We start from the raw sequence: 20,961 nt of genomic DNA, 5'->3' as shown, positions 1-20,961 counted from the left end.
TCACCCAAAATTTCCAATTTTGATCTCCTCATGCCCAATCATGTTTCCAAAGTTTGTTTACAGGTCATAGCACTTATAATGGCTCTCAAGAACACATCAAACATGACAACAATTGCCATTTAAACATAATTCACCAAATCAACCCATTTTTACAAAACCAACAACAACAACTTACTTCACATCATCAAATCATGATTTATGAACACCCAAGCTATGAATCATCAACAACAATATCTCTTAACAACAAAAACATCAATTAAACATGATTATCATCACAATTGAACTATAACATAGCACAATTCAACATTTAGAGCACAATTCACAATATAACATTTTCACATACTATGAACATCCAATTTCACCAACAAAAATTCAATTATCACAAATTTCATGTACTCAAACATATCAACATAACAAGAGCACGGATTTCAACAACTAAGAGCAAAATAATCACTTATTCAATTAAGCACTTAAGCATGCAATTAGGGAAAATTACAACTAATTGATTATGATTGAAATCTAACCCCCTTACCTTAATTAGCAATAATCCTAACAAAAGTTTCAATTTAGCTCCTAGATTCTCTATCACATCTTGGATCTTCAAACTTTTCTCCCTTTTAACCATTTTTCTCTTCTCTTGAACTTTCTCTTTTTACCTCTCCCAAAATTCTTATGAAATGAAATGAAAACCTATTTTCTCTAAAAACAATGGTTTATATAGGCTCTTCTCAAATGGGCTTAACCCTAATGCCTTAGTGGGCTTAACTCACTCATCCACAATTCTAAAATGTTTATACTCACTTAACGGTAAAATAATAACAACGATCACTTACCGGCTCACAACTAATTACCACACTATTAACTTAGTGAAATAATGGTTCTCACTTGAAACATTAAAAATAATCCTCACCATGAATATACTAAATTACCCTTACTCACAAAATGACTAAATTACCCTTCAAACACGAAAACACATAAAAATGCATCCAACGATAAATAATCACACACAAACACATAAAAACACATTAAAACAATTAAAAATAATTCTAGCGAAAATCGGGAAGTTACAACTCTCCCCCTAAGTGGCACTCTCTCTCTGATTCTAGCGAAAATAATTCTACTCTCTGATTCCTAAGTGGCACTCTCTCTCTCTCTCTCTAGTCACTGAAACCATGTCTCACCTTGTAAGACATGTGGTTTTATGTGGCTAAAATTACAGTTTATTGTTGAAGACAAAAATTTTATTTGATATTTTAAAGTTACAAACATCTTATATTTGTTTTACATTATGAGAAATATTTCATTGAGAATGTTCATGATACAAAGAAGAAAGTTCTGATCTTACAAGTGAAGGAAATATCCTCATCAAAACAAAAGAGCAAAAAAACTGAAGATTAGAAAAACACAAGAAGATGGGTTGAATTGTGGTTTCTTTTTCTTCTCCTAAAACTGAAGTCACTGTTCAACCTGATAGAGTTCAGCTTCTGAAGTAGTGTTCAGAATTTAGTTGCAGCGGATAAGTAAAGAGGGAGGGAGGGAGGGAGGGAGGGGGGGGAGAGAGAGAGAGAGAGAGAGAGAGAGAGAGAGAGAGAGACACAAAGCAATTTATAGTGGTTCCTTCCACAATCCGGAAGTAGTTCACTCCCCCTTGCACTTCCAAGGAGAGTTCACTAAAATCAATATATGATTACAATTGCTCAAGCTCAAAAGCAGGAGACTTCAAACTACTCAAGCACAACTGCAAGAGGTTTCCTATGCTCAAGAACAAAATCAAGAGACTTCCTATGCTCAAGCGCAACTGCAAGAGACTTCTATTCAAATAGAATTACAGATAACAATGTTTGAGGTTAAACACTTGATATACAATCAGTGGTGTTCACAATACAAATCATATAAGACTCTTAAGACTCTAGAATTTATAAGATATGAAAGTTGTTAAGGAATTCTAAATGAACTTTGATGTGAAACAATTTCAGCAGAGGTTTGGCTCTTGTAAAATTGTGTGAGTCTCTCATTAAAATCTTTAAGTCTTCACTCATTTATATAGAGGTGTGAGAGGAACGTTGCAGATTGCGAGCACATCAAAAAGAGTCGTTGTTGAAGCTTGATAATCACCAAGGATTTGTTGATTGATTTGGATATTGTCCTAAGAGAGAACAATTTCAAATCCATTCATTGTATAGATAATTACCAGCGTAGTCACAATTGTTGTCTTGTACTGTTGTAGTCACAACTGTTGTGGTTGTACAATTGTACCATTGTCCTTTTCTAACGCTCTTCAATGGTTAAGCATCTAATGCCTTCAAGTTCATTAAATATTCGTCTATGTGAGCTTAGCTTAGTTGACAAGGACAATGCATAATATGTAAGGTCCGAAGTTCGAATCCCGGAAAAAAAAAAAAAAAGTTTATTAAATATCTATATTGGTGAACTGATTAAATTGTTTTTATATTTTAATTTGAGAAACTAATTTACTTTTCATGAATTTAAAAGACTAAATATAGAAAATTACTTTTAAGAAAAACTATTCAAAATTATTTTTCATTTGAATAAGTTTTTAGATTCTTTTTATGAATCTATAACAAATATATAAAAGCTTTAAAAAATATTTTTTTAATAGAATAAATAACGATTGTTTTTTGAAAACTTATACACATAAATGAATGAACATAGTTCAAATTTCAATTACGACATTTTTGTCGATTGAACTATGATTTATAAATGAAAATAAAAATATATTTTTAAATTTACACACACAAATAAATTTATATAACATTTTACCTAATAATTTCGACATTTTTATCCAGAAAATAGTGATTTTGTTTTTATAAAATGATCTTTATTTATTTTTTAATGGTAAAATAAGTGATATTTTCTTTAATGAAAATGTATTTTCCAATAATAATAAAATAAAAACGGTTACTCGTCGGGCACAGCACATGACAACAACACAAATGGCTGCTTCATCTTGTTCTCGTCTTACCTTAACCCACAGATTCCATAATTCCCAAATCACCCCTCATCTTCGATTCAAACCATCTCCTCTGCGCTTCTTCCTTCCATCATCATCTTCTACTCGAAAATCCATTCACCGTCCCATTCAATGTCTCTTTACCGGCCTCGTAGAAGAAATGGGTACCGTCAAGAAACTCGGAGCGGCCTCAAACGGCGGTTTCGACTTAAAGGTGGAGGCAAAGACGGTTCTTGACGGCGTCAGTCTCGGAGACAGCATCGCCGTCAACGGTACATGTCTCACCGTGACGGAATTCGACACAAAAGCTTCTGATTTTACAGTTGGGTTGGCTCCGGAGACACTAAGGAAGACTTCTCTGATTGAATTGGAACCGGGATCGCCAGTGAATCTTGAAAGATCAGTAACACCGGTTACTCGAATGGGTGGGCATTTCGTACAGGGTCACGTGGATGGCACGGGGGAGATTGTTTCTATGGTTCCTGAAAGGGATTCTTTGTGGATTAAGGTTAGGGTTAATAAGGTGGATTTGCTTAAGTATATTGTACCTAAAGGGTTCATTGCTGTGGATGGGACTAGTTTGACTGTGGTTGATGTTTTTGATGATGAAGCTTGTTTCAATTTCATGTTGGTTGCTTACACTCAGAGCAAGATTGTTATTCCTTTGAAGAATGTTGGACAAAAGGTTAATCTTGAAGTTGATATTCTTGGCAAGTATGTGGAGAGGCTTCTCCGAACTAATGCTTATGCTAGCTAGATGATTGATTGAGATCATGTTATGAACTATAATTGGAGATTCTCAAATGTATGGTTTTTGTTTATTACTAAATCTGGTTTTCATCTTTGTGATTCAATCTATCCTCTTTGTTTCATTTACTAGTTGTTTAACGTTAGAAATGGTAAAGCTTCAATAAGATTAGAAGCTGCTTTTGATGATTATAGTAATGTGTGATTGTTGAGATTACTTTGATCTTGAAGAGACTGAATACCCTCGTATAATTGTGGTTCCTTTCACTATCTTCTTTGTAGAAATAGAACTAAGCTCAATAAAACAAAAACAATACTTTTTATTGTTATAAGATAAAATAAAACTCAAACAATTTTTTTCGAGCTTTAGAGGTCGACGGTGATTAGGATTCTTCGAATCTCCTCGGTCTTCTTTGTCAGATTAATAATTGATAAAAGATGGGTTGATTTTGAAACCATTAAGCTATATTTGAATTGATGGAATAGAATAGTAACTAATTATATTCCATTGTTTAGATTTGTTAAAAATGAAGAGTGGAATGGTACGTAATAGAACTAATTATGCTCTAAGAAATGTAGTAAGTTACCTTCTAAGGATCATACATAGATAAGTCATTGGTCTTATTTCTATTTATAGTCTAATTAGATACAATTAGGGCTTATTTGTGCGTATGGGTCTAAAATTATTACGTTCGGAACAATTGAAATTTTTTTAAGACTTAAATCATAACTCAATAAAGAAATTGCATTAATAAATTCCAACAAATAAACATAGGTTCATCTTAGAACTTTAATAAGAGAGTGTTTATTATAGGTTCTTGTCATTTTTTTAAATGATTTTTTTATGGTTCTTAACTAAATTTACCATGATTTCCTTAAAGTTTGTAATATAAAAAAAAAAAAAAAAAGTATATCTTTATTAAAAAAACATACAAATACCACATAAAAAATGTACTAAGCTTTGTAAAGAGTTGTTGGTATCCACCCATTCAAGAGTGAATGTTACTCCACAATCCCATTATTTGCCAACACTAGTGACTTTTTGGACAAAGAAAGAAATATGCAGGCTAGTTAGAGGGCATTGAACATCACGTATGAATCCTCCATGTTAGTATTTTTTAAACTAAGATACCATCAAGAATTTTAGTTTAAAATTTTCTGCAACTTTGTTGTGATGTGGTTCCGGGGTTAATGAAGATATCAATCATCTCTTTTTGCATTGTAATTTTTTTGGATTAATTTGGCATATTGTTTTGCAATGGTTAGGTGTCGTTCATGCGAGTCCAACAATCATTACCGATCATTTTATGTCAATTTGGTCATTTATGAGGATTTTCTAAACATCACCTGTCAACTCTGCATCTCTTTTGATTATCTTGTGTTTGTGTAATTTGGAGTGATAGAAACAACCAGATTTTTAAGCATAAGAAGCACTCTTTATTTAAGGTGTTTGACAAAATTAAGTTTCAGACGTTTTGGTGATTGAAAGCGAAGTGTGCTACTTTCTCTTTTGATTACCATTCTTGGTGGTTTTGAAAACTATTAATTAGTTTGTATCTTCTTTCTCCTTTTGGTCCTTTTTTGAACTTTGTAACTTGTTGACTTATCCTTATTTCCTGACACACCTTGTGCTGGAAAATCTAGGCGTTTTGGTAAAAATAAATTGGTGTTCGAACCACGATTCTTGCATATATTATGCATTATCCTTAACAACTGAGCTAAGCTCACGGAGACGGCGTTTTAGTAATCTAATCTAATATCATTAGCTTCTTTAAAAAAAAAAAACTATTTTTTTTAGGGGAAATATAATATAATTTTTGTTTTGAGTGGAATATGTTGATTGAATTCAATTTTAGGAGCAATCGACATATGAATAAATTTTTTACCGGCTATACTAATTCATTTTATCCTTTTCATTTTGTCCTCTTTTTCTTTTTGCGAAATCCACCCCTCTCTCTCACACTTTCTCTCACTACCCACATTCAGATACCTTGACTCAGTTGGTTAGCCGCACATCACAAAAACCCTTTTCCGTTTTCCTCTATTGAACGAACATGCCTCCATCCACCACTCTCCACCACGCTTGCGCCACCGTGTATTCCTAGACCATCGCCGTTCTACAGGCACGTCATTTCTCTCTTTCTTCTAACTTTTATTACTTGTATCTTCTAACCCTTTTTTGATTTATTTATTTTGTAATGAAATTCAAGTGTTATCGTTTTAAATAGATTTTGTGTGTAGGTTGTTTTTGTGTGTAATAAAATGAAAATGAAAGCACAAAGCAGCAGCAATGGGTCTAGGGTTCATAAAAATGGAGAAGAAGGACCAACATGGATTATTATTGCTGCTGGTGCTTTGTTGAGTACATTGTCTATTCGTCTTGGTTACAAGTTGAAACAAGCTATTGACTCAAAGCCCCCTCCACCCAAGCATGAGAATCTCAAAGGTACCATTGGACTGTCTTAGTTATCTAAAAGCTAATTTGTTCTTTGTCTTGATTCTGAGATTAAATTAAATTAAATATTCCTAACTTCAGGAAATGGAAAATCCTCCAACATAAGGAAACCTTCACCTTCAGATTGCTTTAATGGATATTCCCAAATGCAAGATAATAGTAATAATAATAATCATGCCTTCTTCACTTGCAATTCAGGTCTGTTGTTGTTTAGTTTCTTTCTCTTATAATTTTTATTATCTACTGCGTTTTATAGTGATGTGATATCTCGGTAGTGGTTTGCAAATCAACTTATCTATCTGTACTCATAAAGTAGGGTGGTCGATGAGAATTCCAAATCGAATAATTGCAATGTGGTGGATGATAAAACGTTTTAACATGTCATCTCTTTTGTTTACCAACAAAGACATGCAAATATATGCATCTATGAAGCACGGATACGGACACTGACACGCCGACACCGCTAATAATTTGAGAAAATTACATAATTCAGTGTAATTACAAGTGTCAGTTTTGTGTTGGTGGGTGTCGGACACGACACATGTCGGACACCTGGACACGCCTAATCCGAGGAGTGTCCGTGCTTCATATGTATAGTATAGCGCATACATTTTAAGATGCTAACCTTGAATTTACTTATTCTTGAATGTGTATGAGATTGGTGTCTGATAAAACCCTGTCTACATTGTACTAGAGTTATTCACAGTTAATTAGTAAATTATTATATTTATTTTTAGAAATCATTGTTGATAGTAGTTTTTGTGGTCTGCATTTTATGTGACATATAATTTCATTACGGTGCCATTTTTCTGGCTTAGATTGTGTATGTGATGATGGACAGGAACTGGAGGTTCTATGGAACTAAAGCGTGCACAAAGTGAACAGATGTTGAGTGAATTCAATGGGGCACTCCCTTTGGTGACTGTTCCTCCTGCTGAGTTTAGCAAAGAAAATGGTGTTGTCTGGGCTTGCTCTCCTGATCGTCTTGAACTGCCTTCAAAGCCATTTCATCTTTCAAACTGCTCGGATTCACCATGTGTATCAGAATCTGGTTCTGATATTTTCAGTAAGCGGGAAGTCATACAGAAATTGCGCCAACAATTGAAGAGAAGAGATGATATGATACTAGAGATGCAAGATCAAATGGCTGAATTGCAAAATTCACTCAATGCCCAGCTCGGACTTTCTTCTCATTTGCAATTGCAGCTTGAAGCTGCAAACAGGGACTTATTTGACTCCGAGAGAGAGATCCAACGGCTAAGGAAAGCAATTGCAGATCACTGTGTTGGATATGTCCCCCATGACAAATCATCTACAGGAACAGCTTGGTCTGTTGACACTAGAAACGGCAATCCAAATGGGCATCTTGATGGGGATAATAATTTGGACACCCATGAAAAAACAAAGGATGAGGAAGAGCGAATTGAGATGCTGAAAAGGCAAGTGGGAGAATTGAAGGAGGCGATAGAAGGAAAGGAATACTTGCTCCAGAGCTACAAGGAGCAAAAGTCCGAACTCTCTCTGAAGGTCAAAGAATTGCAGCAGAGATTGGATTCTCAGCTGCCTAATATTTTGTAGAGTTTGTGAATACTTTTCGTTTTTAGTGTCTTCCCTCATTCTTTATTTTCTCACTGTAATTAGCTCAACTTTGATTGTTTGATATAATTTCAAAAGTTTGTGCGGTGTGGTGAACTTGAGGGCTGCATATTCAAAACGGCGAGATGAATGCGTATTGCTCCATGAAATAGAAAATGTTACTCCTATGACGTCCTAAGGACACTTGTTAGTATTTTCCTTTTCCTTAATATTTCTTAAGAGTAAATTATGCATGTCCCACACCTAAATTTAGACATTTTTCTAATCTTATACAAAATACAGTTAACCTGTTTACAAAACAAAATGAGCTTGTACCTTACTCGTTTGGTTTCTGTTAGTCCAAATCTTGGTAGAAGGGGTAAAACTAATGTGTATCCCATTTAAAGGAGTCAGTAAATGATATCATTTTACTACACATTGATTTATCTTTGGAAAAAAATAAACGCAGATTAAAATTTATCAATTTTCAATCATTATATTCCATGCTTTTTTTTTTTTTTTTTTTATAATCTAATGGTTATTTTTATTGGAGCGATTGTATAATCAGCAATTATCTCTAAATAACGAGGTTAAAATGTGAAGTTGTAAGTTTCTTTTTAAATTTTCATTAGTTTTGAACCTGACTAGGCCATCGTCAAAAGGCTTAAATGAAAAATTTGATAGTTTCTTCTATGCTAAATTGTCCTCATGTTGATACTATTTTGGTGACATTGACTTTGTAGTGGATGTGGGAGATGTTAAGTTACCTGTCTTGGAAATTTGATTGTTCCTGTTATGAATATTGGGATAGAGTTGAAGATAGACTTTGTATGAGAAATAGGTTTGATAGGTTGATGTAAAGGAACAATCATCATGTTCCATATTGAAATATTGAATAGAAGATAGTGAAATGAATCCAAGTGGTGCTCTTGTATACTCCATTAGGTCTCGAATGTAAGAAAAGATTCATTTTTAAGGTTCATTCAATAAATAATATATATGGTCTATAATATAAATCGAATGCATCATTTATTCAATGAATTTTTTTTTGGCTTTTGCACCGATTTCCGACCCACCAAATGGTGGGCGACTAATCCGGCTCATGCGTAAAGGCATGCGCACTGGTCAAACGTTGTTTCCTAGAAATCGAACCTGGTATTCCCCGGATACTTTCTTGGAAGGAGCTCCTTGCCATTGGAGCCCAAGCAACCTAATTATTTATTCAATAAATTTGTACAATGAATCTTTTCTTATATTCGAGACATGAGGAAATAGAGCTATCGGAGCATTAACTACTAACCATTTACCATTTAAAAAAAAAAAACTGTAATGCACATGTAGTGAATGATTGAGTGAGGAGGCTTATACAATAAGAGGTATCATGAGGTATCTCCTTTTTTTGGTACAATATGTAATGTATCTTTAACTATTACATCGCAGAATGTTATTTATCTTTAAATCTTTAATATATTCCCCTTTTGCCATCTAGAATCCCCAACCTCTCACGTGAAAATTAAGAGCGCATGAACATTTTATAGACATAAACTAATACTTGCACGCATCTTATCATGCTTTACACTGTTGAGCCTTACTTTACTGGGAAAGCAAACATTAATCTATAAACAAATTCTGCTTAAACTGCAATGTTATTGATAACCCCTAATGACACCTTTGCCAAGTAATAAACCACCGTTTTAATCCTTAAAAATGTAGACATTTGAGAAAGAATGATTGATTTAGTCCTGTAAATTATAAGTATCGATAGTTAATTACTTTTCCAAATTTGATGCAACAGTTTTAAAGGTTTTACGATCTAACTGCATTCAATAAATGATTGAATCCTTTGATTTTTTAAAAAGATTTTTTTAAGTGACAAAATTGACTGATATTCTTTTTAGAGATTATTAAATAATTTATATTTCATAAATCTTGAAGATTAAATTATCGACATTTTCTCCCTAAATAAGGCGTTTAGGAGTTACGAACCGATTGGATCAGGAGATAACTCTTGAATTTAGTTTAGGAGAAGAAATGCCACCGAAAACATACAATAGCCAAGTCTATTTCGGGTGCAGTTATGGTGCATAAGAAAATCCTTATGCACCCTGCATAAATCTAGAAATGGTTTTGGAGTACAAATCACAGAAACCATTTCCACAGCAAAATGGTTTTAGCATACTTTTATACAAAACATACTATGATATATGCAGGGTGCTGGAAACCATTAAGTACATCTAATGATTTTGAAATACAACTCACAGAAACCATTTCTAGATTTATGCAGGGATTTCCTTATGCACCATAACCGCAAGCCGTCAATTTCACCCTAGCGATCAAACAACTAAATCCCAACTAAATCCGCACCATCTATAGTTGATATAGCATTTTTACCAAAATAAATGGTGGTATAGAATGGTGAAAGTAGAGTTTCCCAGAAAAATTTAAGATGTACACTTTGACTGAATATTTGTGCTTATATAACACTGCTTTTGGACCTAATGATCCAATCCAACCATGTGAGTGCTAACACTAGGCTAATAGCATAAACTTGCTATTCATCCAATCTAATATTGGTTCAATAGATTTTACTTCAGCCCCTGTAAATTTAGAAATAGTAATCGCAAGAATATTAACTTGCAGATACACATGAAAATGCTTTTTTTTTTTTTTTTTATAAAGGATAGTGATCCTTACACATAATTCAAGCTATCCCGAATAGCTTATTCAAGCATCTCATCTAGCATTCAAATCAAATTCACCAACCTCACGCCAGCCATCGGGCGTGCCAGTGTCACCATTTTCAGCTTCGTCGTTCAAGAAATCCTCAGATGGCTCCTTCTCATCTCTCTGTGCATTGTTTCCCCATCCATTCATCATCTCACCGTGATCCTGATCTCCCATGTCATGGCCAACAATCCCAATATCACTCCCTTGGGATCCAAGTGCACTCCCTCTTATGGGGGCTCGAGACATCATTTCAGCATGAGACTGTGAATCAGCCCTTGCCTGCTGCTCTGCTTGATACATTGCTGCCATCCGTAGTTTAGCCTCGTGGGCTTCACGACCAGCCTTCTCCCTGGATTCTAATTCAGCTCTTAATTCGATCAGTGCCCGTTTTTCCTCTTGGAGAAGTGCCTGTTCAATCATTAGTCTCTCCTCAGACCGAAATTCTCCCAAACTTCTCTTTTGCGATATTATGTTGAAGGCAAGTGCTTGCTTCTCAAAAGTTGCGGTAAACTCAGCAATTTTAGCAGCAATATTATTATCCCACTGCTGGGACCTTGAAAGCATCTGGCCAGTTGTGTCGGAATCAAGTATCCTATCATCCTCTTCGGCTTCATAATCTGCCACAACATGATATGGCAATAATCTGCAGAAGGAAAATTTAGGCAAATAAATGTAAGAGCAAACTTCATTTGCATTAGACTCAACAAAGCAATATTTTGTTGTTTACAAATGATACACTCAGATTTGTAAGAGCATATTTCAATGAAACACAATCAGGATTAAAAAAAAAACAAAAAACATATACAGCTATAATGGAGATACATACATAACAGTTAATAAGAAGTTGCACATACCTAGAAAAAGAAATTCACAGGATGAATTAAATCACACAAAAGTTACCGATACACTAGTTTTTATAAGGAGCACAGCTCATTAATGTACTCACAAATGTGTGTGTGTGTGTGTGTGTGCGCACGCATACTTGTTATAAGCACATAAAGTCCCCCCTATGAAATCCATTGGGACAATGTACTAAAGTTTATGCACCACGCATTTGCAGTATATTGATAACCCAGTAGAATTCCAGATTGATTTATAATATGGAAAATGTCAGCAAGTGCCCAAGGGCATTGTTTAAGGATTCAAAAGAAGTAACTTTTACATAGATAATTGTGAATTATTACTTTTGTCTGTGTTTGACTTGTATTTCCAAGACAAAATTTGCTTTTATGGGTTGCTTAAACAATGCCCTTAGGGCACTTGTTAGCATCACCCTTATAATACATTACCTTAAATCATCTATTAGTCCCATTTCCATTGAGTGAAATAAATTAACACAGCAATTGCCATATTGTAGAGTAAGGATTATATTTGATAGAACATGATATTATAGGCATTGCAAAACTACATCTAAGTAAAGCAGATACACAAAGTAAAATTATGAGTAAGGACATGGGAACAGATAATAACTTCACGGCATGGTCCTCAAACATAAATATATAGAGAAATTTTCAATGTTACTAGAAACAGGGTTAATGACAAGGAAAGTACAGTTGGAACACTGGATAACATGTTTTAAACAATTCTAAAAGCAGAGGAAATAACATCACACTGTGTCGAACACACAAACCAAAGGCTCAACATTAAATATATAGGACGAAAAGGACAGCTTGTAATCACATAAAATGGGGAAAGCAACATACAAGAATTCTGCAAAGCAGATGCGTAGCAAATCCAAATAAGAAGCAGGTTTCAGTGAAAGAAACTGCCAGTGAAGAGATAGAATTTGTATTCGGTCCACAAAACTAACACTGAATAACATTTAGATGCATAGATCTGATTGGGATATAAGCATATAATAACAAAAACATCAACTGGGGGTGCTTTTTGTTTTTTTGAGGGGAACTAGGGGTGTATTTCGAATAGCTTATTTGAGCTTATCTAATGGCATAAGCACTTGTGCAAGAATTTACGAAAATAGCTTATGACATGTTCATAAGCTGTTTTCAACTTATTTCAATAAATTACTCATGATATGCAAAACTGAAAACATATACAACTTGCATAAAAACAGTTTTAACCACATTTCTTCTTTGATTATAGAGATAATTTATATATAAGCACTTATATGATAAAATGATAAATACTTGTTCAATAAACACTTAAGTTAGTTTCCCAATGCACCCTACATTTTTAATCTTCCATCTACTTATATAAATGATCAACATTACTTAAACTATCTTTGTTAATCTATGTTGTTACAAACGGCAAATAGCACTGTGTACCCACAAGTCTTGTCACGTAACAAAAACGAGTGGTGCTAACTATGCGGGAAGAAGACAAAAGAAAAAGTCCAAATTAAAATTGCTTGTTTCCTTGAATTCTGTTGGTATTTCCAAGTATGTTTGCTTAAGAGTTGTGACGTGACTATTATTTTTAATTATGAATATGTCATGAAATGAGAAAATTATTTCATTTTTCAGAAATTATGTGATATTAGTATTAATTTTATAGTAATTCCGAAATTTATCAAATAGTGGTCGTCCCGCTCCCAGCTATCCCGGTTTTGGGTTTGGCTGCTCTGTTCTGATATCCGGGATTGACAACATAGTTTCTAATCCTAGCTAAGGTTAAGAAGAACTACAAATAACATCTCACACAAAATCAATACGATGAAGTAAAAGTTTTCCTATTTGAAATTAATTCGCAGAAAAATAGTATCTTAGAATTTAAGTTGGGCCTAATTCAACCATAAAAAATCGGCTCATAAGGTGAGGGATGCCTCCCGCTTATAACTCAATTTCAGGCCTTATCTCATCCAATTTGGGACTCTTCACAATTCTCAATCAATATTTTTACTTGTTGGGACGGTGAAATCTATTTAGAAACGGGAATTTGACGATGCAAAGGTTGGTTTTGAACAAGCTGTAGTCACCAAATGACCAGTGTGAGACACCTGGCAACCAGCAGCTAGAGGTAGTCCAAATACTAATACTAATGAAATACAATTGACAGATTGACTTGCCTTTTACCCTCAAGAAGAAAACCATAACTAACTAAACATTGCATAAAACAACAACAAAAACAACAAAACCCTAAAAGAATTATTTGACAGAGAACAACAGGCGTGTCAAAGAAATGGGTCCATAACATGTATACAATGAAATCAATATTTCATTTGAGCACCCCACAAGACTGACAAACACTTATATTTTGCGCAACATATTTCATCTGATTCTCCCAAGGTTATTCCAGAAATTCAAAAAGCTTATCCTCATTGATCAGTGAAACATACTATTTACAACCCCTTATCTCAAAAAGGAAATAACAAAATGTAAAGTTTGATCAACAAAATTACTATAATATAATGAGTAATCCATACATTCAATTTTCTCACAATGGAAGTACAAAACAGTGATATCACTGGAAAAAATTTATCTACTAGGGGACAAAATATACTGTCCAAAGGACTTATTTATAATACACCACCAGTATGTGTCAAACAATCCTAATATTTGTATGATTCTGATAGATAATTAAAATTATATTGTTTAAAAAACGCTGTCTTCTGGCTTTTTACAAGGACGTGTAAAAAAGTTCCAATGTGCATCAACAACCACCGCTCCATTTACTCATCACAATGTGAGATGGCATGCATAGGTCATTCTGAATATTACTTATTTAAGTTTCACTCAAATATTAAACTGTAAACAAACTGATGCAGTGTTATTAATAGCTTCTTTCAATAGCAAGGGCATTCTTTCATTCAGAGACTATTAACTTGATGGAAATAGAATGAAAAAGCATCTTGAGAGAACTAAGTCTGAGTCTCAAAAAGAACATCAAAAAATGCTGCAACAAGCAAGTGATTGCAATGCCACGGACAAAATTTGAGGTAAATCACTAAGTTTATGTTTGGGAGTTGGGTTTTCGAGGGGAGGACTATGGAATAAGTTTATATTTTAGTATATAGTTGAAATATTAAAGAATTTAAAGAATAACATGATAAATAATCATATAACAATTCAATCACACTTAAATAATTTTTAGAAACAACATATAGTTTCCCTAATTTAAAAAGGAAAAATAAGCCCTCCCTCCCTCCCATCCAAAACCCACCATCATAAATGCCATATAAGGAAACATATATTATACGTCAATATAAAAACATCACAAAGACAATTAATTAAAAAAATTCATCTTTTATAAACAATATAATAAGCTTATTTATTTAAAGTTGTTTATATGGAGGGCTAATCTTCTTAACTCATAATAAAGTAGTTAGTTTCAGAGTGGTAGTATCAACCTATGAACTACGGATGTAGACATGGACACTTACAAGTCAACACCGATGATATTTTTTAAAAAATGACATAATTCAATGTAATTATATGTGTCTGACACCAGGACACACCTAATCTGAGAAGTGTAGAGGAAATTACTAATGACATAATTCAATGTAATTATATGTGTATGACACCAAACACGCCTAATCTGAGGAGTGATGAAAATAGTAATGACATAATTCAATGTAATTATATTTTACACCAGGAAACGCCTAATCTGAGGAGTGTAGATGAAATTACTGAATTCTAAGGTTAGCATAGATGTGACAATTTCATATTAATTAGGAAAAGTAAGCAAAAACATTAGTATAATATTACCTCTCGCAGGCATCTTCAAGAGAAGAAAAGGGTCGCTTGAAATCCGGGTGACAGACCCGCCAAGCGTCTTGATAAGCCATCTGGAGCTCCATTTGATTACCGGGTCGGATCATCTTTTGCTGTTGCTGCTGCTGGTGGTTTGAATTAGGGTTCTGGTGTAAATTAAGAATGGGATTGGAATTAGGGTTAGGGTTAGGGTTTTGTTGAAGATTGAGAGGCGGTCTTATGGGACGCAAGTGAGCGTCAATGTTGGATGGGAATCGAGAAATCGCAGCTGCTTGCTGTTGTTGTTGCTGCTGCTTTTGCAATTGCTGTAAGAGCATAAAATGTTGTTGTTGTTGTTGTCGCTGTTGTTCTTGAATCAATAGTTGTTGTTGTTGTTGCTGTTGTTGCTGCTGTTGCTGATGAAGTGCCTTTGCTTCTTCCATTTTTTTTCTAAATCTTGAGAAAATTCCGTGTGTGTGTGTTGCGATCCCCTTTTTCGAACGAATGAACCAAGAGATGGAGAGAGAGAGAGAGAGAGAGAGAGAGAGAGATGAAAAGACAATAAATGAGTGTTTTTGTCTGTCTCTTTCTCTACAAAATCAAATCTTTCTTGTTCCTCTCATCTCATCTCATCCTGCAATGCAATCAGCAGTCTATGTGTGTTACTGTTTTTCGCTAGTGCAAGAGGAACCAAATCACTCAGGTCGGACTCTTCAATAAGCGGGTGTATTAGATCATGATTCTAAGGGATTTTAAAAGACTTTTTTATTAAAAAAAGTTTTGTGTTATTCAATCAAGATTCTTTGTCATTTAAAAAAAGAGTCTTGTGGTATTCAATCAAGACTCTTAATCACTTAAAAAAAGTCTAGTGGTATTCAAAATCATTCAAATTTCGAAAGATTGTTTAATAAATCAGATTTTGATGGATTTTGTGGGATTTTCTAGTGAAATTTTAGCATGAAAAAGTCTTTCATAAAAATATGAGATTTCTTATGATTGTTTTTTTATTTTAAGATTTTACAATCTCTCCCTCTCTCTCCTCCCTTCTCTATTACTCTCTATTTTCCTCTCCTCTCTCTCTCTCTCTCTCTCTCTCTCTCTCTCTCTCTCCCCTTCCTTCTCTCTCTCTCTCTCTCTAACTCTCCCGTAAAAAACATCTCTCTAGCTCTCTCGTAAAAAACCTCTCTCTCTGATTCCTTCACTCTCTCTCTCTCTAGCTCTAGCTCTAGCTCTCCCGTAAAAAATAAAATAAAATAAATAAAAGAGTCTTTATTGAGATTTTGTGAAAGAGAGTGTGTTATGATATTTTTTTCAATTATTTCTTAAAATTCATAAAATCGGTTGAAATCTCTTGAAATCCATAAAATCATTTCAAATCCTTTAAAATCTTATGAATTAAATCCATTGAAATCCTTAATAATCTTTTAAAATCATCAAAGTCATCAGAATCTTGCAAAGTCTTTTAAAATCCTCAAGACTTTTTTAAACAAAAATTGTCCTTTAAAATCCTAATCCAATACACCCCCTAAGACCATGTACAATGGCAAAATATTTTCAATACCCTTCAACACCCACTTTTTCGATTCCCAACACTCCACATCATTTTCTCTCTCATAATACAATACCCATTCAATTTTTACCTCTCCACCTTTTATTCCTTATTCTTATTTAATTTTATATTTTTGTTTTTATAATTACCTAAAATTATCGATTATAATTAAATTAAAATAATACAATTAACTATTAATTTTTTAGTTTTTTTTTGGAAAAACAAAATTTTGTAAAATAATTTATTTTTATTTTCTTAACTTAAAATGCGACACACAAATAACTTAAAATGCAAGACAACAAACCAAACACGCGACACACAGATAACTTAAAATGGAAGACAACAAACTAAGCATACAACACACAAGTAATTTATTTAGTACGATACAAATCATCTTCAATCACTATACATTCCAAACTTTGTCCATATGTGCTTCACTAGATCTGCTTGCAATTCGTGATGAACATTTGGATCACGCAACTCGGATCTAGCACGCACATGATTTGCAAAAGTGGGTAACACCTCGGTGGAGTATGGTTGCGGTGTACTTGATTCACTTCCCTCAGATTGCTCAAAATCGGTCCAATGTTGAGCATATGTATCTCGTTCATCCTCAACAATCACATTATGTAATATGATGCATGACCTCATGATGATACCCAAATCGGCTATGTCCCACAAGCGAGCTGGTTCACGGATGATTTTAAATCGAGCTTAAAACACTCCAAAAGCACGTTCAATGTCCTTCCGACATGCCTCCTGATGTTTTGCAAATAACTTATCGGGTTCACTTTGAGGAAGTTGAATCGATTTGACGAAAGTTGGATAAGAAGGGTAGATACCATCAGCTAGATAGTATGTCATATTATAGGGACGTTGATTCACAAAGTAATTCACCCTTGGAGCCTTTCCCTGTTCCACATCATCAAACACTGGTGACCGGTCTAGAACGTTTATATCGTTCAACGTTCCCGGACATCCAAAAAAGGCATGCCAGATCCGTAGATCATGAGATGCAACTGCTTCAAGAATAACTGTGGTGGTTCCCTCATCCCCCCTGGTGAATTGACCTTCCCATCCTTTAGGACAATTTTTCCACTCCCAGTGCATGCAGTCAATACTCCCAATCATCCCTGGGAACCCCCGCATTTCACTAACATGTAGTATTTTTTGCAGGTCATCTTGGGTTGGTGCTCTCAAGTACACTTGCTCATACAGTCGTATGATTCCTTTGCAGAATCTAAGTAAGCACTCCAATGTTGTACTACTTCATATTTTGATGTATTCATCGACCGCATCTGCTGCCACACCATATGCTAACATTCGCATTGCTGTGGTACATTTTGCTAACGGTGATATACCTTCTTTATTGGCTGCATCAACTCGTTGGGTGAAGTAGTTATCACTACTTGAAAGGTCTCCAACGATTCGAAGGAAAACGTGTTTTTGCATCCGGTACCGACGACGAAACATTGCATCGTCGTATGTAGGCTCATTGGCAAAGTAGTCGTCAATTAGTCTTTGGTTTGCCGCTGCATAATCTCTATTAAAATATTTTCTAGTAAGAGATGCACTACCTTCCTCTAATTTTTTTCGACGCTGAATAAATCGGTTGACGATATAAGTGTCTTCAACATCACGTTTTTGGAAGTAGGTTTCGATATCAAAAGGGTCCATTGAGAGTTTTTTTTTGGAAGTAGATATGAATGAGATTTGTGAAATTGGAAGTAGATATGAATGAGATTTGTGAAATTAGAAGTAGATATAAGTCCCTATATATAAGTAAATTGTGTGGTGGAGACTGACGGATTTGAAATAAGTTATTGTATTGTATTAAAGCAAAAAGTGGAGATAATTATTAAAGCAAGCAAATAGTATGTGAAATAATGGGCACACAGTGGGCATAATTATTAAAGCAAATAATATGTCAAATAAGTCACGGGGGACTAGACAACACTAGGGGCTATCACTGAGGACTAGACAACACTGACATTTATTAAAGTAAACATTGGGGACTAGACAACACTAACACTTATTAAAGTAAACATTGGGGATTAGACAACACTGACAATTATTAAAATAAACATTGGGAACTAGACAACACTGACAATTTTGACCGAATACAAACAAATATTTGACTGAAATTAATTTCAAAACAGCTCACACTCCAACTCCTCCAACCGCGCTTTTTTCCGGTCATCAAGATGCTCTTCGGAACTTAACTTTACATACAGTTTCATTTTCTTCAATCTGTTTTTCTCCTGTTGATTCGAGTTGAACTCTTTCAATTGTTCAATCTCTTGCACCTTGATTTCTTTGAATTGAACCCACTCCTTTTCCACCTGCTCCAAGCCATCAGCGTCCTTACTTTTCTTTTTACCTTTTAATTTAGTTGCCTCCCTACCCATTGGACGAGCACTAGATCCTACAGAGTCCTCGTGAGATCTCTTAGATCCACTACTTCCTGACCCAACATTTCCTCCCATTTGACTACCATAACGTGGTTGATCACGGAGAGCGCGCCATTCTTCTTTTAAAGTAAATTGAACATTCTTCCCACATGCAAATAATTCCTGCACTTTTACCAAAACATCATCTTCCGACCAACCGCTTCCTTGCAAACGCTTAGCACTTTCATAAGCACCAATCCATTTATTTATTACTTTGCTCGTATAATTAAAACGGTTTCGGCAAGCAATTATATCACGCGGAGGATCGAATGAGCAATGCTCATTGCAATACTCAACAATTTTACCCCAATATGCTTCACTTGTCTGGTTTCTCCCGACAACGCTGCATGTTCCAAATTTTATCCATCCACTAATTAGCACCAGATTTTGTTCGGTGTTCCATCCTGGTTGCGGATTTCTCTTGCTCTTAGGAGTTGTATCCTCTGCAATTGGAATGACTTCATTAGCTCTTGTCATTCCACCACGATTTATTTGTGTTGAATATTCAGGATATTCACCAACACTTTGAAAATTTTCATTCATCATTGGCATATAACCATTAAATGGTGGTGTCTGAGATGGATATCCCATCATAGATCTCTGATATGGATTAAAGTTGTTGGGAAAAGAGGATGGGTGATTGAAATTTGATGCAAATCCAAAATTATGCATGTTTTGAGAATGTTGATTGGAAAATTGATTTGGATTTTGAGGATTTTGGTTGGGAAATTGATTTGGGTTTTGAAGATGTTGGTTGGGAAATTGATTTGGGTGTTGATAATTGTTGGGATTTTGATAGCCAAATGGGTAATCAGAAGAATTTTGGGTGTTAAATTGATTATTATTGGGATCCATTTCACTAAACAAAGACTAAAACTTCAAAAGAATGGCTAATTATAAGATTAAGAGAGTGAAAAATATGATTTTTTTTCTGTGTGCAAATCAAATGATCCAAGTCTCTATTTATAGAGAGAGAGAGAGAAAAATTACGAATTTTGGTGAAAAAAAAAATTCATTTGCAATGAAATAATTGAGTCCAAATTATTAAGAAGATAAAAATCCAGCCAGCCAATCAAAATGCACCACGTGTCCTGCATTATCCAAAAAAAGCTTCTCTCTCCGCGTCTTTCTTTCCGCGACGCGCCCTGTCGGCGCGTGTGCTGCACGCGCTCAACTTGGCAAATGAAAACGCGCCGCGTGGCCCCCTCCGTCAGATTTTCAACTAGTTGAAACATTTCATCACCTCTCTCCTCTTTCCTCATTTTCAATAGCCCCCTCCAATGGTTTCAACTACTTAAATTTGCTTTCAATACCCCCATTGGGGGTGGTCTAAGACAAACCCTCTTCCTTTTGTCTTGTGCACTAGTTAAGAAAATGAAATTTGCCGAGTAATATCTCAAATTCGTCCTTGAATTTACCAATCAGCCAAATTTGTCCATGAATTTTACGAAATATCTATTTAGTTTCCGAATTTACAAAATGTCAATCAAATCAGTCCCTCCGTTAAGTTGGTCTGTTGACGTGTACCGTTGACCTCTTACAAGGCTTACCACGTTAGATGTCACGCAAGCAGGGACCAAATTGATTGATTTACGTAAAATTGTCAAGGACCAAATTGATTGATTTTCATAAAATTGCCAAGGACCAAATTGATTGATTTTCAAAAAATTGTGAAATTCCCAGCGGCTCTTTCTCATTAACGACTCTTTCTTCCCAAATTATATAATTTCGAACCCTAATGTTATAATTTGTCACCTAGAGTTCAAAATCCTCAAAATTTCTTCCATGAATTGATGTCAAGTTCTTCCCCAATTCAAAAAACTTAAAACTCTAATTTT

The 20,961-nt window shown here is 34.6% G+C and overlaps 5 protein-coding genes across 7 annotated transcripts; 2 read left to right on the top strand and 3 right to left on the bottom strand.

Moving 5' to 3' along the window:
• Positions 1-2,915: 2,915 nt before the first annotated feature.
• LOC25479437 (riboflavin synthase) lies at positions 2,916-3,932 on the top strand. Its single transcript, XM_013588141.3, has one exon. It carries the CDS (start codon positions 2,940-2,942, stop codon positions 3,726-3,728), a length of 789 nt encoding a protein of 262 aa, XP_013443595.2. The 5' UTR covers positions 2,916-2,939; the 3' UTR covers positions 3,729-3,932.
• Positions 3,933-5,629: 1,697 nt separating this feature from the next.
• LOC25479438 (uncharacterized) lies at positions 5,630-7,947 on the top strand. Of its 3 annotated transcripts, none has more exons than XM_039833738.1 (4): positions 5,630-5,840; positions 5,963-6,164; positions 6,255-6,371; positions 7,015-7,947. In XM_039833738.1, the coding sequence occupies exons 2-4, from the start codon at positions 5,981-5,983 to the stop codon at positions 7,749-7,751; spliced, it is 1,038 nt and encodes a 345-aa protein (XP_039689672.1). In that variant the 5' UTR covers positions 5,630-5,840; positions 5,963-5,980; the 3' UTR covers positions 7,752-7,947. The 3 variants fall into 3 exon arrangements, with proteins under 3 accessions (XP_039689672.1, XP_024630623.1, XP_013443596.1); XM_024774855.2 differs by having other exon boundaries at positions 5,630-5,841; positions 5,960-6,164; XM_013588142.3 differs by having other exon boundaries at positions 5,630-5,841; positions 5,947-6,164.
• A 2,185-nt stretch (positions 7,948-10,132) lies between these two features.
• On the bottom strand, positions 10,133-15,830 carry LOC25479439 (transcription factor SPT20 homolog). The gene is made up of 2 exons (XM_013588143.3): positions 15,140-15,830; positions 10,133-11,118 (listed from the first exon to the last, which is right to left on the bottom strand). Exons 1-2 carry the CDS (start codon positions 15,565-15,567, stop codon positions 10,482-10,484), a joined length of 1,065 nt encoding a protein of 354 aa, XP_013443597.1. The 5' UTR covers positions 15,568-15,830; the 3' UTR covers positions 10,133-10,481.
• Positions 15,831-17,387: 1,557 nt separating this feature from the next.
• Positions 17,388-17,822, bottom strand: LOC120579912 (uncharacterized). The gene has a single exon (XM_039832673.1). It carries the CDS (start codon positions 17,820-17,822, stop codon positions 17,388-17,390), a length of 435 nt encoding a protein of 144 aa, XP_039688607.1.
• A 1,001-nt stretch (positions 17,823-18,823) lies between these two features.
• LOC112418483 (glutathione S-transferase T3) lies at positions 18,824-19,714 on the bottom strand. Its single transcript, XM_024774860.2, has one exon. The coding sequence runs from the start codon at positions 19,712-19,714 to the stop codon at positions 18,824-18,826; it is 891 nt and encodes a 296-aa protein (XP_024630628.2).
• Between the last annotated feature and the right edge of the window lie 1,247 nt (positions 19,715-20,961).

This window comes from Medicago truncatula, chromosome 4 (assembly GCF_003473485.1).
Source record: "Medicago truncatula cultivar Jemalong A17 chromosome 4, MtrunA17r5.0-ANR, whole genome shotgun sequence".
Lineage (NCBI taxonomy): Eukaryota > Viridiplantae > Streptophyta > Magnoliopsida > Fabales > Fabaceae > Medicago > Medicago truncatula.
Note: the sequence above shows the minus strand (reverse complement) of the source record. Positions and strands in the feature narration are given on the sequence as shown.